This window comes from Arachis ipaensis, chromosome B5 (assembly GCF_059453495.1).
Source record: "Arachis ipaensis isolate K30076 ecotype BB chromosome B5, ASM5945349v1, whole genome shotgun sequence".
Classification (NCBI taxonomy): Eukaryota; Viridiplantae; Streptophyta; class Magnoliopsida; order Fabales; family Fabaceae; genus Arachis; species Arachis ipaensis.
This window is the reverse complement of record NC_142440.1, coordinates 11,001,101-11,019,633: the sequence shown is the minus strand read 5'-3', so window position 1 is coordinate 11,019,633 and position 18,533 is coordinate 11,001,101. Positions and strand designations below refer to the sequence as shown.

Sequence of the window (18,533 nt, the reverse complement as noted above, 5' to 3'; positions counted from 1 at the left end):
GATCATCGTGTCCAGGGGTTATTCCTTGCCCATCTTCTTTTGTGAATGAAATAGTAGGGAGGTCGGATGACTCTCCTCCGACCTGGTATACTCTCTTGAGATGCCTTTTGCGAGAAGATTTGGTGAGTCCCCCTCCCGCGAATCCCCCTGAGATCATATGGATATGTCTCTCCGGAGTCTGCGGTGGTGGGTCTCTTCTATCCATATCGTCTCGCTTTCTCTTGCCGTGACTGTCCGACCTTTCTATGAGATATCTGTCAAGCTGACCTTCTCTAGCCAGCTTTTCTATCACATTTTTAAGGTCGTAGCAGTCGTTTGTGGAGTGGCCATATATTTTATGGTACTCACAGTAGTCGCTGCGGCTCCCCCCTTTTTATTTTTAATGGGTCTGGGGGGTGGTAACCTTTCAGTGTTACAAATCTCTCTGTATACATCCACTATATAAACTTTCAGAGGAGTATAAGAGTGATATTTTCTTGGTCTATCGAGACCGAGTTCTTCCTTTTTCTTGGTTTCCCTCTCCCTCTCTTTTGCTGAGGGAAGGTGCCCGGGTCGCCAACTCAGGTCTCTCAACTTGGCATTTTCCTCCATGTTGATGTACTTTTCAGCTCTTTCTTGTACATCACTTAAGGAGATGGGGTGTCTTTTTGATATGGACTGTGAGAAGGGACCTTCTCTGAGTCCATTGACTAATCCCATTATGACTGCCTCGGTGGGCAGGTCTTGAATCTCTAAACATGCTTTATTGAACCTTTCCATATAGGCTCGTAAGGATTCTCCGACCTCCTGTTTTATTCCCAGGAGGCTTGGTGCATGTTTCACTTTATCTTTCTGGATGGAGAACCTCATCAAGAACTTCCTTGAGAGGTCTTCGAAACTGGTGACCGACCTTGGAGGGAGGCTGTCGAACCACTTCATCGCTGCTTTCGATAGGGTGGTCGGGAAAGCTTTGCATCGCGTAGCGTCGGAAGCATCAGCTAGGTACATCCGACTTTTGAAATTGCTTAAGTGATGCTTCGGATCCGTGGTTCCGTCATAGAGGTCCATATCGGGGCTTTTGAAGTTCCTTGGAACTTTTGCCCTCATTATCTCCTCGCTGAAAGGATCCTCCCCTCCTAGTGGTGGTTCTTCTCGTTCGTCTCGGGAGTTCCGACCTTTGAGGGAGGATTCTAACTTTAAGAGTTTTCTTTCTAACTCTTTTCGTCGCTCCATCTCCTCTTATAGGTTCTTTTCAGTTTCCTTTTGTCGCTCCCGTTCCTGCTCTAACTGTTCGAGGCGACTGTGGACTAATCCCATGAGCTCAGTTGCATGGGAGGGTCCCTCTTTCTCTGATTCGCGCCTTTCTGAAGAATTCACCTTCGGATTTTTTATTCCGAAAGTATCTTCCCTGTGTTGGTCATTGGCTTCCTGGTGAAGGGTCAAGTCTGCATCCTTATTTCCGGTGTCCAGATTCTCTTGTTCAGAATCTGACTCCACATGACCCTCTTCAGGGGATCTATCCGCCATCACTGGTTGATCTCTCGGGTCCCCGGCAACGGCGCCAATGTTACGATGGGTAACCGGAGATTAGTGGGCTGGACGGCGTTGGTTGGCCCAAACGTATGAAGGAGGAGGATTTCAAGTGGATCTGCAACTCGGTGCCCTCCGTCCGACTTGTGCGTGCGAAAGAATGGGGGGTGGTACTTGCAAAGACACTCCAATGCCTAAGTCAGCAAGGGTGTGAGCAGGTCTAGAGAGTATTGGGCTTAGAGATACCTGAGAAGTGTCAGTGTATTTATAGTGGTGAACCAATAACCATCGTTGGAGTAGTGCCACTTTTTTAGGGTGTTAACCGTCCCTTTATCTTAGGGAAGTTAAGATATGGCTTGTGGAAGTGGTTAGAGAGATTCTAGGGGCAGTTATTCATTCAAATGAGTGCTTATCTGCTAGCTAACCCTCATTCCCAACTTCTTTAGAGCAAGTCGTGGCGAGTACCGATTTCCTAAGACGAAGATTGGTACTGGGTGAGGCCCAACCCTTTGGATTAGGCCTTTCGCTTGGTTCTGGGCCTTTATTATTGGGCCAGGGTATGAACAGAAGGTAATAAAAAAAAACAAACAAACTCTTTCACACATTCTCCCACTATGTAACCGTTAGATTAGAAATTGTTCATTTACTACTGTGATGTGCGGTGAGGATCTTCTCGAAGTAACCGCACAAACTTTTATTACAGCATCACACTTTTCACATTGCATAGGTTAAAAACCAAGTTTGTCCCTGCCAACCAAAACATCGCGCATGGAGTTTGGGGGGCTCAGAAGATAAGGTTAATCCAAAGTACAATACTTCAATAAAAGCTCAAGTTGCTAACAAGAAGGTACGGTTCGGCAAGTTAAGCTTGGGAGTTGTGTTCCTTAATCTTTATAACTCGAATGAAGACGGTTATACCTTGAATTCTTATTCAAAATATTTTAAATAAAGATCTGTCTAGTAAAAAAACGGCCTCTACCTCTCTCAGACTTGCACCAAAACTTGAAAATAATAACAAGAGATCGATTACCTTAAACAATGATAAATAGTAGTACTAACAAGGCTAAAAGATAGGATCGGTGAACAAATCACAATTTTAATATTTTAGTTTACTTACTTTTATTTTAAGAGATATATTATTAATTTGAGTGTCGAAATCCTTTTTGTAGGTTCTATGTCCAAGTCAGAGTTAGCTGCGCGGATCTCCTATTTCTGTTGTGCCATAAACGTAGAAATGTTTATCAAGCAGCAATAACAAATCTGACGAGCTATAATTCGAAAAATATCCTTGACAAAACATATTTAATTTAATGTAAAAAAATGAAATTTATATTTATACTTTTTATTTTAACTTTTTATTTATAGTATTCTTAGTTTGAAAATCCCAAACCTATGCAATAAAAAATAGAATAGGATATTGCGTAAACCAAACCTCTTAGACCTTCCTCGAGGTCAAGATTATATCATATCTTTGATCTTTCATTATAGAAAAAAAAAATCAAGACTATATCCTTGACCACCACACGTTAAAAATTAACATTGAAAAATAACTGTGAATCTGTGATCATCTTTGGGATGTGCAACCAACGATGACCAGTGCAACAATTCAAGAACAATCTATTCTTAAAGATCGGTGTAACCGCCTTAATGCACTTAAATAAAAAAAAATTATCCTTACACCTGGGAGATGCTACTTCAGCACTCAGTAGAACGTGGCAGTGGCTCAGTTGAAAATTGGAGAGCATGCAACCACGCAAGGGTTTATGTTAAGGACACGCGTCAAATTGCACCACGTGTCTTGTCATGAACATACTAGATTTTCCTGAAACGCACTTATACCAACAACCAAAGTCTAACACTCTGCACTCTGCACTCTGCTATAAGTTTCTAACATGTATGCGCACAAGAAAAAATAAACATGCTTCACACTATCAAGACGGTTCTGACGTATTCACCTGCGGCTTCATCAGTACCACGATCTCTCTCTTGCAACCGTGGTCGGGAAGTTTCTGTCGTTAGATTTTGTACCCGCCCAGAAGCAGAAACTGGTCATAGTGATCATAACATGGACAAGAAGAAAGATCAGAACCCAAGCGAGGAAGCTGCTGCAACTACCGATCACGGGTTAGTTCAAATAATATTATAATAATATGATCTGAATAGATTATTGAAAATTATTTGGCTTTAATTTAAATAATTTGTATATCGATGAGATTATATATATTGATGTGTACGTGGATTAAAGGGATGTGATGTCTCATCCGTTTGGGGAAGCGTATGCTACGAGGTGCGATGAAGAAGGATTTGGAGGAACTTACGGTGGGAACCAATCTCTTCCCAAGACTGAGACGGATAAGTTCATCCATGAAAACCACCCAGGTTTGATAATAGCCTGCTATATTTATATATGAACCGTAGCTTTTTGTTGGTTTTGATTGCGTTGCTTATTGAATATTTGTTAATGAAAATGATTTGTGTCCTCTACTGATGTTTGTGAAGGTTATGACAAGACGCAGGGGAGTGAGGTGAAGGAGAAGGAAAAAGGGAGGCATCAACCTAGCGCCAACTCCTAGTTTATTCATCTTTTTTGTACTTCAAGCTTCTATTTTCATGTTTCGAGCTCTCCTCGACTTGGCTTCTTTTCTTGCTCTGCTTTCTCTTTTAATTATAGAGTTATGTGTACATTGTCAAATAAAATATAGGTTGGAATATAAATAAATATTAAAAATAAATTAAATCATGTATTTATACACTAATATGTTAGCGGTTGATTTTTGTAGTCGATTTTGATTTACAAATAACATTTTATGAGCATAAATTAATGGACTGTTATCTTCTGTATATTATTATTGGCTGATTTTTGTAGTCGATTTTGATTTACAAATAACATTTTATGAGTATAAATTAATGGACTGTTATCTTCTGTATATTGCACATTTATGGCATGCAGGATGTTCAACACCTCCATCTCTTTCTTTTTTATTTTTCCGGTTTGATTTTAGTTATGAATCTATGATCTTAAGAGTATGAAGGAGCGAAAGGAGAAAAATAAAGAATAAATAAATGTCGTGCATTATACTGAAATGACGAACAAAATTGTACGTGATTAAAATTTTTCGAAGTTGCTGCGACCTTACTGTCTCTATCTCTACTCGTCATATTTGGCCAATCCGGCTTGTCAACGGGAAAATAGTAGCCACTTTGGGAAGGGCATAGGCATAGGCATATGATCATATGCTAGTTCAGGAAACTTGAATACAAGTTTAATCGCGGATGTTGCGGCGCATTCTATCCCAGGAGCCGTATCTTCGGCCGCCTCGCCATGACCACCTCTAAGTGACCTCTTAGAATTCTCAAAAGCTTCTTTCCCTCCATCCCCCTCCATCCCCACAGGGGCGGTGAATCCATAGCTGTCTCGGCTGTTCGGAATAGGAGAGCACTCGTTTTGGTATGCTACAGGCTTTTGTCCGACAATCAGATATTTCATTTTATGGCATGGGCTTGCTTCGTTTGAAAATTGAGATGTTCTCAAATTGTATATATTTCCTACTCAATACTAGTCACAAAATGTGGAACCCAAGAGGAAAAAAGTAAAATGTTTGCAGGCATTTCTTTGCTTTCAAGTTATAATCGGGGCTATTTTTTTTTTTTTGGTTATGGAAATAAAAGTAATAATATACTTTAAATTTTTGATATTTTTTAAAATTGTGAAAAATATTACATTTTTTTTAAGTTCGATTTGTGTGCCTCTAAAAATCGAACTACCAGAATAATACCCTAATAATCTCCATTTTAAAAAAACATCATTACTACCTCAATATTAAAAATATAAAGTTCTATAATCGGAGCAGATTAAAACCAGGTTCATACGGTTCATCGCATATCCCATTCCGCTTTAGACTTGGAGAAAAACGCATGTAGAACTTGTTTTAACTTTTAAGTCTTCAATTAGAAGTTTCTAGGGAGTTGAACAAAACTGGTTAAAATGTAGCGTCACTTGTAAGGAAATGCTACAAGTTTAGGGAGCCATGATAGCAACCAAAAACGTGCTGAAGCGTCATTTGGCAGGCCATATACACTCGAAAACTTATTATCCACCTACAAAACCAGTAACTGGAATTGTATTTGCTATTATTTTCTGCTACAAATACAGTGTCTACTGCGGATGCCGCATCGATGAATAATGCAACAATTATCATAAAAAATCAACAAGCATCTACGACGATTTATTGCATCTTTTTTCAAGTTGCACCAGTCATTCCTCGGTGGAGCAAATACGCCTAAACCGTCCACAAAAACAAGTAAATTAATACACACGAGCTTTGGGAGGGAATGACTCAACCTCATCATCTAGTGTATTCATGTGCACCGGCCTGTAGTCCAACCGGACCTTCTCCTTCTCCCAATACCTGCAAATTGATGCAGTAAGAGTCATCACACCAAATTCATGTTAGCGAACTCGACTCAAACTTTTAGAATGGTTTCTTGATAATTGCAACACCCTTATTTCAAGCCCAAATATAGTTTACTTTTACGATCAAGGTGAATAGTTTTCCCTACTGATGCGTAATGAAACCTAGCCATTGCACATTCTATTTAGTTCCCACTAGTTAACTGCAGATGTTGTTTTCCACTTCTCCTCAAACCAAATAAGGCCAGTAGATTCAAGGTTCCTACTAGAAATGAGACACGACTTCATCTCTACTTAAGTTCCTACTCCCATGAACAGAAAATCTGTAGAGAGAAAAGTTGCAGTATTGGCAAACAACTTACCCCAAAGTGTGTTTCATCCAGTTCTCATCATCTCTTTTCTGCACAATAGAAAGCAAGAAATTCAGTTACATTCTTCATCTTTATAATATTCGTCAACAACACGAGAGAAAAGGAAACCAACCGTGAAATCCTCACGGGCATGAGCTCCTCTGCTTTCTTTCCTGGCTTCAGCTGAGTGCATTGTGATGCAGGCATTAATCAAAAGGTTTTCCAACTCAATAGTCTCAATCAGGTCGGAGTTCCTGTGTATGTTTAACGAATAAATTTTACAATGAACAAGCAGGTCCTTAGAAATATAAGAATTCAGAAATATTCAATATTTGGAAAAACAATTTTACCAAATTAAACTCCGGTCCTCTAACTTGACATCATGGAAGCTCTCCCACGCTTTATCAATTAATTGGCAACCTAGAACGCATGAAATAAAGTTCAGAGGACGAAGATATCAACACAGGCCTTGCACACTATAGAACACAACTGGCGAGAAAATGGATTTACCTTCTGCTAATGTGTCTTGTGTACGGAATACAGCAGCATTATTTTGCATTATCCGTTGCATATTTAACCTAATTTTCGCTGTTGGCAATGAACCATTTGAATTTCTCAACTTGTCCAGCCAGGCAATTGTTTTCTGACCAGCGTCACTCTCTAAAGGTTTTTGTTTTTCTCCTGTGCATGTAAAATTGTTGAAGTATTAGATTCAATTCAGTGCAAAGTCGCACAGCCCATTACAGATAAAGAATCTTGCCTGGCCTATGGATTTCTGCAACCCTATTTGCACAAGCTCTGCCAAAAACTACAATATCCAGAAGCGAATTGGCACCAAGCCTATTGGCTCCATGCACCGACGCACAAGCTGCTTCTCCAGCAGCCATCAATCCAGGAACTACTGCATCTGGGTTGTCACCTTTAATGGTAACCACCTGCATAATTGGCATAAGATCATCGCAAATGATATGGATATCATTGTCCTAACAAACCCAAGCAATAACGTGTGTAGATATACCAGTAATCAATATGTAGCCAGGATAGTATGAATAATTATCCATGGTTCTTTTCTTTTTTACTTGATATATTTCAAAATTTCAATATTTCAATTAGAAGTCATACTCAAAAACTGATTATTTTAACTTCATACCTCTCCATGATAGTTTGTAGGTATACCACCCATGTTATAATGCACAGTGGGCAAAACAGGAATGGGTTCCTTTGTAACATCCACACCAGCAAAAATAGCAGCTGTTTCCGATATTCCAGGAAGTCTCTCCTTGAGCACATCTGGGGGTAAGTGATTCAAGTGGAGATAGATGTGATCTTTCAAGGGTCCTACAAATAATTTTTACAATTAATAAGCTTAATTAAGAAGAAAAAGAACATTAAACTATCTAACTAAAACAGAAGAAAAATTATTTTCTAATTCCCGATAAAAAATATCAAGGTCATGATTCTCATGAATAATTCATTTGTTTATTAGGAATGGAAAAAAAAAAAGATGACCCTCTAGAAAAGATTGAAGAAAACCTGGCATTTAGTTTATACAAATCATTATGCTTAAAACAGGGTACCCCTCAAGTAATACTGTGATAGTATGGCAGGACTCGGACTTCTTATATATTAATGAACAGTTTATAGTGAAACATGGATAAATCAATATGAATCCACCATACCTACACCACGACCTTCCCGAATCTCCATAGTCATTGATCTTGAAACTACATCTCTTGATGCAAGATCCTTTGCAGTGGGAGCATATCGTTCCATAAATCGCTCACCTTCACTATTTCTTAGAATTCCACCTTCACCCCGGGAACCTAAAGTTTCAAAAATATGATGAGAAACACACTATTCCAACGTAATTGGATAAGGCACATTTTGAGGTACAATATAAAGAAACTCAAGGTTGCAAATATAACTTAAACTACCAACCTTCTGTGATAAGGCAACCTGCTCCATATATACCTGTTGGGTGAAACTGCACAAACTCCAAATCCTGCAGAGTTTACAATGAAAGAATGTAAATGATTAAGACAAACAACATATGATAAATATTACAAAGTACAGAAGGAAAAAAGGCGGGGAAGAACCTCGAGAGGGAGTCCAGCACGTGCAACCATGGCATTACCATCTCCAGTACATGTATGTGCAGAGGTTGCGGAAAAATATGCTCTACCATAACCCTGAAGCAAATCAAAACAAAAGATCTCATGTATCCATAATGAGTGAAGTACACCGTATTTCTTCTTTTATAAAAAAAAATAAAGAAAATCCGTATCAAATATCTTGAAAAAGACATGTTACCCCTGTTGCCAAAATTGTTGAAGCAGCTTGAAACCGATGTAATGTTCCGTCCTCCAAATTCAAGGCAATTACTCCTTGGCAACTTCCTACATATCCAATAGGGAAATTGGTTAAGTTTACCACCACCTTCAAAACAAAAATTTAATGTTGTCCACTTTTTTTCACCACCTCATATATGTTTGAGAAAGCAATTAACATCGCTAACAAGAGTTAAATAAGATATACAATGCATAGAGAACAAGTTTTGTCACACGTATAAAAATTGCTCATATGGCCTAATGAACACTAAGGCCCTGAAATGTTCATTGATGGTGAAATACATAAAACAAACTTGTTTTCAGCAACAACTCACCGTCACTATTCATTATAAGGTCCAATGCAAAATACTCCACAAAAAACTGTGTATTATGTCTCATAGCCTGGCCATAAAGAGTGTGCAACAAAGCATGTCCAGTTCGATCAGCGGCACATGCACATCGGTAGGCTTGACCACCTGTATCATGGCAACAAAGGAATTCCAGGTCAGAACTCTTCTCAAAAGTAAAAAAGCCAACCATACTCCAAAATGAATTTACCCTTTCCAAAGTTCAAGCTTTGACCACCAAATGCACGCTGATATATTTTTCCATCCTCTGTACGGGAAAATGGTAATCCATAATTCTCAAGCTCAATGACTGCTTTTGGTGCTTCCCTACACATATACTGGATGGCATCTTGATCTCCTGTAGAACATAGAGCTTGCATTGAGAATCAAGAAATGAAAAAGCATACCAAAAGAAAATGTTTATTCTTATGTTCTCATGGTTGCACAAGCACCTAAGGATTCTTGTAGAAAACAGCTAAAGTTCTTTTGAGGATTTTAAGAAAACAACAAGAGGACCTATCTTCTCCATAGGAGAAAGAACTTTTTTCTAAAGGCAAATGAATCCCAGCATGCAGTGATATTTGTAAGAACAAACTGTTTAATCATTTAAACTTCATAGGATATAATGAATATAAAAAACTTCCGAGAACAGGAGTGTATACCTAGCCAATCACTTCCCTTGACAGTGTCATACATGTGCCACCTCCAGTCATCTTCAGTCATATTTCCCAATGCAGCATTTATACCGCCCTATACAGATTTTTTATTCTTATGAATTAGTACTGCTAGTATATACACCAAGCAAGAATGCTTGATTAATGATGTCAACTTTAGATACTTTGGTGTGTCATCAAATACATTTTATTTCATAATTGTACATCAGACAAGAAAAGATGCTATTGGATAATTTCAAAATCAAGTTATTTTTCAAAGCATCAAAGTACAGTTGACACATAGTTGATTGAATCCCCGTGCATCATTTATAACAGCAATCTATGCTATAAAGTGTCGTCCATCAAAAATTGCTATGAAGTGTAAAACAAGGATGAAATGATGCCACAATAATAATCTCCAACTCACCGGAACAAATCACACAGAGAACTCATATAAAAGACCAATATCATAATACCAATGCAGTGGAGACTTGTCTTAAAAAACAAATGCGAAAAGGAGCTGGCAAAGGATCAAGTACGTGATACCTGAGCTGCAACAGTGTGAGAACGAGTTGGGAAGAGCTTGGTGATGCAAGCAGTGTTGAATCCATGCTCGGAAAGTCCAATAGCAGCTCTCAACCCAGCGCCACCAGCACCTACCACAACAGCATCATACTTATGATCCACCACCGTGTACGACGAGTTCTCTCCGCTCTACACAACAAAAATAACAAATCGATTCGGTTTCAGCAAATCAAATCAAATAGATAACAAAAAAATACAATAAAATCAAATCCAGCTGACGCAAAGCTGGAAACAAAATCAAACAGATGAAATAGGTCAAAAAAAGGAGGGATATGTTAAAAAGGAACAGCTGAAGTGATTAATCAAGTAAAGGAAAAATGAAACACAGAAAACCTAAAAGAGAGTAAGGAGATAGAAATCTTACAGAGAAGAATCTAGAAAAGTGAGATCTAAGAGAGTGATTAGGTGTGGATCCGTCGGAGGGTGGAGGAACACGAAGTCGACGAGCGACGCACCGCCACATTTCCGCAGCTCAATGTATGCAACTTATTCGATTTCGGAGTATGGAAACTCTGAGATGTGAATTATGTCTCGGCGTGCGCCTATATAAGTCCCCCAACCCTTGGTTTGCGTTTATTTTATTTTAACCAATTCCTCTTGCTTTTCCTTTTTCTCTTGCTATATATGCATGGGGGTTGTGCTCTGTGACTTGTGGGGCATGTTTTCACGGCGCTGCCAAGTGATACGTGTACAGCTTCATACATGCGAAGAAATAGCACTATCAATCTTGACTCTCATTAAGTGCCACTAATTCGATCATTACTCAATTCATTAGCCTAACTACATTTGTTTGTTGATTTCATTCTGGATTATACTTTTTTTTTCCAAAATTTTCATGTCTGCGACTGCTATTGTTCCATGTCTGCACCGAGCTCTAAGGACTTTGTGTTCGTTTTTAGGCCACGATTCATGTGTAGATGGCGTGTGCATCTTCAAATGCATTATTTTCATTTTATTGGATATAATATTCTTATTTAATGCACCGTGTCATTGATTAGGATGAAATTAAATAGCCAATTAGGAGTGGTTTAACTGTTTAAGCGGCGTGATAAACATTTTTTTTGGCGTGAGCAAAATTGGATTTTACTAAATGTAACAAGTGTAATAGCCCGTGTCATGTGATAAGATTGAAATATAATTTTAAATTCTTTTGTTAAGATTAATTTGAATTATAATAATTTGATTAATAAAAATGTAACATATTATGTATTGTTTATTTTTTCTTAATCTAGCATTAAATGTATTAACTCTAAAATAGTTATTAATTAGTTTTAGTAATTTACTTTTTTCAATAAATCAAACATATATTGATACATACTTTAAATGTTCGTGATATGAAGAGTTCAAGTGTTATTTAGAAGATATTAGTTTACAGAATATTTTAATTTAATATATTTTGATTTTGTTTATTTAATTACTAGATTGGGCTTTATGTTTATGACTTTATGGGCTTTAGGGTTTTTCTTTGTTTTAACCTAATAAGCTATTGTAGTCGTAGTATAGAATTTTTAGAGGTTTTAAAATCCCCTCTTTGGTTTTGTGATGAAACCATGGTGTGGACAATTGAGGTTGAGGAGTCCCTCTCTTGTTGCATCGGGGAATTGGTTAGAACTTAGAAGGTTGAGGAGTCCCTTCGAATCAATTCCCAAACTATAGCGTTGACAAGTTAGGTTGAGGAGTCCCTTTCTTGTTGCGTCAAGAAATTGGGTAGAAAGTAGAGTGATTCTCTTTGTACTCAATTTCAACTTATCTTTTTTGTTTCTATTTTAATTTCAATGTATCTTTTTATTCAGTTTGAATCCTTATTTTCTTATTTATCTTTTATTTCCGTATCATATATACTCAATGTGACCATAAATAACCTAGTAATACTTAGACCCACTAATAATTTTTTATATATTGTTTTACTGTCAAGTAAGAATATATTAAAATCAGCTCAAAATAAATAATAAATTATTAGAGAATTCTAATGCACAAAATTCTCTAATAAACAATAAATAATTTAAACCCACTAAAAAATAACTCAACACTTTTCTTTGATACCTGCAAAACATATACCTGAAATAATATTATATCAATGTTAGTATACAGTTTTACAATTATCGACTGTATTTACTATACGTGTCTCCTTCTTAAAAGTTATTCTACATACGTGTGCAGTCGAAAGATAAATTACTGGACTTTATTTTATTTTTCTAAATTACTATAATTATGCATGATTCATTAAATGCTACTTGTAATATAATTATAATAAAGATATTTTTCTAAAATAAATTTAGAAGAGAGAATATAGAGGGAAAATGAATTCATGAGGAATTGACACTTCACTTTTATTAGTTGATAATGTATTAAATATTAATTTTATATAATTATAATAAAGATATTTTCCTAAATTAGTATAATCATGCATTATTCATTAAATGTTAATTGTAATATAATTATAATAAATATATTTTTCTAGAATAAATTTAGAAGAGAAAATAGTGATTTCATTTTAGAAGAAAAATGAATTCATGAGAAATTGACACCTCACTTTTATTGGTTGGAGGAAAAATCCAGTTTTAGTATATTTCTCGTTATTATATATTTTTCTCTAATCATATATCCACTGTTTTCTTTCCTTCGTTTCAGCATTTTGAATCTCGGTTTAACTTGTCGTAGTTCTCACTTCTCAGTCATTCTATTAGATGTAGATGATAACTATTAAAATTCTTTGATTAACATAAGAGAAAAATATATTATTATATGATAGAATTAATATGAGTATATTTTGTTATTAAATACACAAAGTTAATGTAAAATAAAATTACACATAAAAAAAGCAAAGAAAATAAAATTAAAATAGCAAAAACAATAAAAAGATTATTTTTACAAATTTTTTTGTCATTTTTATGTATAGAAGATTAGAAAATAATAAACTTTTGACTAAATTAATTTTGTATTTGTTGTATTCAAATTAAATAAGTAATAAGTTATATTATTTTAATTTATTCCTTAAATTTATATATCATAAAAATCAAATCAATATAAATAATTTTAAATTGTGTGATACTTAAATATCTAATCAAATCAATTAGTTGATATAATCAATGCATCATAATGAATTGTATTTAATGAGTTAAACAAAATAAATTAAGAAACACTCTCAGAAACATGTTACGTTTGACTCTATCATTAAATGTAAAAGATCGATTTTTATATAATAGAATCGATAATATAATAGACGACGAAAAAGAGAAAGATAAACATTTTAGATCTTAGGTTGTTTCATTTGGATGTTGTAATGTGGGTATCACATTATTTTACTTATTCTACCCTATAAACCTTTTTGTATCTTTATTTCAGTATTAATAGAATTTCACTACCTTTTAGTAATAAATTAAAATCCAAAATAAAATTGAAAAAAAAAAGTAAAGAATATAAAATTATTGATTGAAATTTTATTTTATTTTTTGTTATTATAACAGGTATTTTTATTTAATATACTAACACTGTACAAAATTAATCGTAAAAAAAGTATAAAATATAAATAAATATACTGAATTAAGAGATAAAATTATATTTGTTATCTCATTTTTACTTTTAGTAGCACAATAGAATATCATGTACTCAACATAATTTAAGATGCAAATTATAATTAATTATACTTTTTATTTTAAAATATTTAAAATTAATCTTAATGTAAATAAAAATAATTTAATATATTAAATAAATTAATAGAATAATATAAGTTAACTATTTTTTAATTAATTTTGTTATTTTTTTTTACTACCTTTAAAATTACGACTTTTTTTTTTTAAATTTGACCTTGAAATAAAATTAGAGTTGTTACTCTACACCATTAAAAAAAATAATACTATGCAATTACATTTGTACATATAACATGTTCCTAAATTTTTATATGCTAAACTTAAAATTCTGTATTTCTTTGTTTATGCCATAAATAAGTATTATTTACAATGATTCGTATTGATTTAAAAGCTTAAAATTTTTTGTACGTATTAATTTTATATTTAATATTAAAACATAAAAATTTACTATGTTATTTTACTATTAATGTATGTAGTATTACATCATAAAATATAAAAATTCAAATGATTCTTATATAGCTTAAATGGATTGAACTAAATATAAAAATATAAAACAAAATTGTATAATTAGTTAATAATATAAAATAAGATAGAAATGACTATTTATAATTGAATAGTTTTGGTTGATTAGACTAAAAAAATCGAAAAACACTCTAAATAAAAAGTCAAATTAATTTTAATATTAAATTCATTAATACGATTTTAATTTTATATAATAGTTAGATAATAAATTAGTAAAAGCAAATGGAAGGATGACTTTAATTAAAATATTATGCTAAATGTATCATTCAATAACTGTTATCTTATTGCTTTATTATCAAATTAAAGCATGTCTTACAAAACAAAATTCAAATATTCACATTTGACATGTATGACATTCATATATGTCATCTTCTTCTCTACAATTATCATATATAAAGGTATATTTTTTTACTTTGAACTATTTTACTTTTACAATATATATTATTCAATATATGTTGCGACTTTATACCTATTCATTTTCTCAATTTATCTTATTCATGTCAGCCCTTCACTATAAATTATAAATATTCAATAACTAATTGCTTTGAGCGAGAAATTTATCAATAAGTTGTTGTGGGCTGGAAAAATTCCCAAGACAATTAACCATTATATCCTCGGATCATACAATCAATTCTGTCAATGGATATCTATCTCTGAACTTTTCAGTTCATATACAATCAAATGCTAAAATTGTTCTTAAGCGGAAAAGTATCCCCCACACAACTATCTTGATTGAATGACTCTTATCACTCAATTATTTTTGAATAAGTGCCGACATAATAACCCGACTAAGCTTGGGGGCTCACCATATCATTATTCACTTATCTTTTAACCGAGTTATAACTCATTTTATTTTCTAAGCTTAGCCTGGATCATATGATCGGCGGACAAAGCTTGGGGGCTGTGATCCGTCACCTTATAACTCAGTCTTTATTATGCATTATGAGTTATAACTCGACATTAACTATCATTCATTCTTTTGTTTGTAACTGACACATTCATTACCGACTTAATGACCATCATTTCTATCTTAATGACCAAACGGTCATAACATCAATTCTATTAATCAATTTTATGCCTATAAAAAGAACCTTCTGTATCTAATCTCAATAATACATTCTATATTCATAGAATTATTATAAACACAACATAACACATGATAACTTTCATTTCATGTCTTACATTCTATATTCATAGAATTATTATATACCTCTTAAACACTTACTGACTTGAGCGTCGGAGTGATTCTATATTCATAGAATTATTATATACCTCTTAAACACTTACTGACTTGAGCGTCGGAGTGTCTTTTGCAGGTACCCACCCCCTTGTTCTCTCCTTGCCGACGTATAACTCATCCCAACGAGAAGCTTGAAGACATTCATCGATGGACGAGTTATACACCGGCCAATCCCAGCAAGAACAATTGGCGCCGTCTGTGGGGACGAGTAAAATAATTCCCACTCCCCTTAGGTTCATAAAACTTGATTTATATTCAAATTTTTGAACCAATCTCAACAATCTTATTTAATATTTTATTTAATACCTCTTATCAAATTTTAATCTATCATAACTTTTTATAAAGTATGTACTTTATACATTTAAATTGCTTCATTTTTACGTATCATAATATTTCACATCTCATAATCGATCAATGAACCAATCCGAAAACAAACTCGGCTTTCAATCAATCCGAGAACAAACTCGATTTTCAATCAATCCGAATACAAACTCACTTATCAATTTTGCTTACTTTTTCAAAGTTCTCTACTTACACAAATAACATTATTTATTTTATTCACATATATTTTTGCATTTATATTTTGTGTAACTAATATTTACTGATTTATTAGTTATATTCAAACCTCAATATATGTTTTATACAATAATGACATATAACAACCATGTCAATTGAATTTTTATTTCATTAGGTGCTATATTCTTATTGCTTAATGATTTCATTTATATAATTAAATGACAGTAATGATGAGTTCAAATCTTAAAATTGGATTCCATAAAAAATTAATTATATATCAATTGTATATAACTGTTACACTATTCATTTTATACTATTAAATTTTATGTTACTATTTGTTTAATGTAAAAAATTAAACAGGCAATTTATTATTATTGCACGAAGAATATCCCTCGTCATATTGTAACTGCTAGAAACATTATACTAAATGTATAATTCAATAACTGTTATCTTATTGCTTTATTATCAAATTAAAGCATGTCCTACAAAACAAAATTCAGATATTCACATTTGGCATGTATGACATTCATATATGTCGTCTTCTTCTCTACAATTATCAACTTTCAAGGTATATTTTTTTTTACTTTGAACTATTTTACTTTTACAATATATATTATTCAATATATGTTGCGACTTTATACCTATTCATTTTCTCAATTTATCTTATTCATGTCAGCCCTTCACTATAAATTATAAATATTCAATAACTAATTGCTTTGAGCGAGAAATTTCAATAAGTTGTTGTGGGCTGAAAAAATTTCCAAGACAATTAACCATTATATCCTCGGATCATACAATCAATTCCGTCAATGGATATCTATCTCTGAACTTTTCAGTTCATATACAATCAAATACTAAAATTGTTCTTAAGCGGAAAAGTATCCCCCACACAACTATCTTGATTGAATGACTCTTATCACTCAATTGTTTTTGAATAAGTGCCGACATAATAACCCGACTAAGCTTGGGGGCTCACCATATCATTATTCACTTATTTTTTAACCGAGTTATAACTCATTTTATTTTCTAAGCTTAGTCTGGATCATATGATCGGCGGACAAAGCTTGGGGGCTGTGATCCGTCACCTTATAACTCAGTCTTTATTATGCATTATGAGTTATAACTCGACGTTAACTATCATTCATTCTTTTGTTTGTAACTGACGCCTTCATTACCGACTTAATGACCATCATTTCTATCTTAATGACCAAACGGTCATAACATCAATTCTATTAATCAATTTTATGCCTATAAAAAGAACCTTCTATATCTAATCTCAATAATACATTCTATATTCATAGAATTATTATAAACACAACATAACACATGATAACTTTCATTTCATGTCTTACATTCTATATTCATAGAATTATTATATACCTCTTAAACACTTACTGACTTGAGCGTCGGAGTGTCTTTTGCAGGTACCCACCCCCTTGTTCTCTCCTTGCCGACGTATAACTCATCCCAACGAGAAGCTTGAAGACATTCATCGATGGACGAGCTATACACCGGCCAATCTCAGCAAGAACAAGAATAATTAAAAAAAAAAGTAAAAGTATGATATTTAAGAGAAAATGATGAAATAAAATCATAACACAGTTCTAAAACAAAAGCTTAAATTAAACCATAATATCATTGCACAACACAAATTGAAAGTAATTTCACACTATAATATACCACACAAACAGGTAAATGACTTAAGCTTAATTACGGAATGTTTTTATTTATGCATACATGATAACACGGGAGTTGAAGAGTGTGTGGTGGTTTGTGTCTACGATAGTTAACTTCTTGCGACGACGCCTCATAGGAAGAAAAAAAAATTGTTGTAAAAATTACATAATGAAAGAGTAATTGGTAAATGAATGATATTTTCTTCTAGCATATATAGTCTTTTATAGTAGTAAAATAAAAATAGAAGGAATAAAATTTTATATTTTTATATTAGGAATAGAATTTGATATTTATCGTAATAAAATTAAATAACTAATCAGTTATAATTCATGTATTTAAATAAATAAAATAAATAAAATAAAAATATTATTAAGAATTAATCAAATCAGTTAGTTGATACAAATAATTAGTACAATTGATTTTATTTGATTTATTAAATTAAAAAAAATAGAAAATAATTGATTGAATTAATTAGTTGATATAATTAATTTATTATAATTGATTGGATCTAATAAATTAAAAAAAATAATAGGAAAACATATGAGACAATGATTTTTTTAACTAAATTAATCTGTATTTATTGTATTTAATCATTATAAGTAACAAATCATCTATGCTATTATGTACCTTATAAATTAATAAATTAAAATAATTGATATAATAAATTACAATTATTTAATTGATATGAATTATAATAAATCGTGTGATATTTAAATATCTAATCAAATTAATTAGTTAATATAATTAATTTATTGTAATAAATTGTATTCAATTAGTTATAAAAAATAAATTAAGAAACATGTTCA

General features: G+C 33.0%; 2 protein-coding genes across 2 annotated transcripts; one reads left to right on the top strand and one right to left on the bottom strand.

The window, feature by feature from the left end:
* Positions 1 to 3,375: 3,375 nt before the first annotated feature.
* On the top strand, positions 3,376 to 4,328 carry LOC107641688 (late embryogenesis abundant protein). Its single transcript, XM_016345161.3, has 3 exons — positions 3,376 to 3,633; positions 3,755 to 3,888; positions 4,009 to 4,328. Exons 1-3 carry the CDS (start codon positions 3,428 to 3,430, stop codon positions 4,080 to 4,082), a joined length of 414 nt encoding a protein of 137 aa, XP_016200647.1. The 5' UTR covers positions 3,376 to 3,427; the 3' UTR covers positions 4,083 to 4,328.
* A 1,158-nt stretch (positions 4,329 to 5,486) lies between these two features.
* Positions 5,487 to 11,108, bottom strand: LOC107642871 (succinate dehydrogenase [ubiquinone] flavoprotein subunit, mitochondrial). Its single transcript, XM_016346369.3, has 16 exons — positions 10,547 to 11,108; positions 10,144 to 10,311; positions 9,607 to 9,694; positions 9,156 to 9,302; positions 8,933 to 9,073; positions 8,581 to 8,666; positions 8,367 to 8,459; positions 8,209 to 8,272; positions 7,950 to 8,093; positions 7,421 to 7,608; positions 7,031 to 7,205; positions 6,781 to 6,951; positions 6,621 to 6,690; positions 6,404 to 6,524; positions 6,283 to 6,320; positions 5,487 to 5,918 (listed from the first exon to the last, which is right to left on the bottom strand). Exons 1-16 carry the CDS (start codon positions 10,643 to 10,645, stop codon positions 5,816 to 5,818), a joined length of 1,896 nt encoding a protein of 631 aa, XP_016201855.1. The 5' UTR covers positions 10,646 to 11,108; the 3' UTR covers positions 5,487 to 5,815.
* Between the last annotated feature and the right edge of the window lie 7,425 nt (positions 11,109 to 18,533).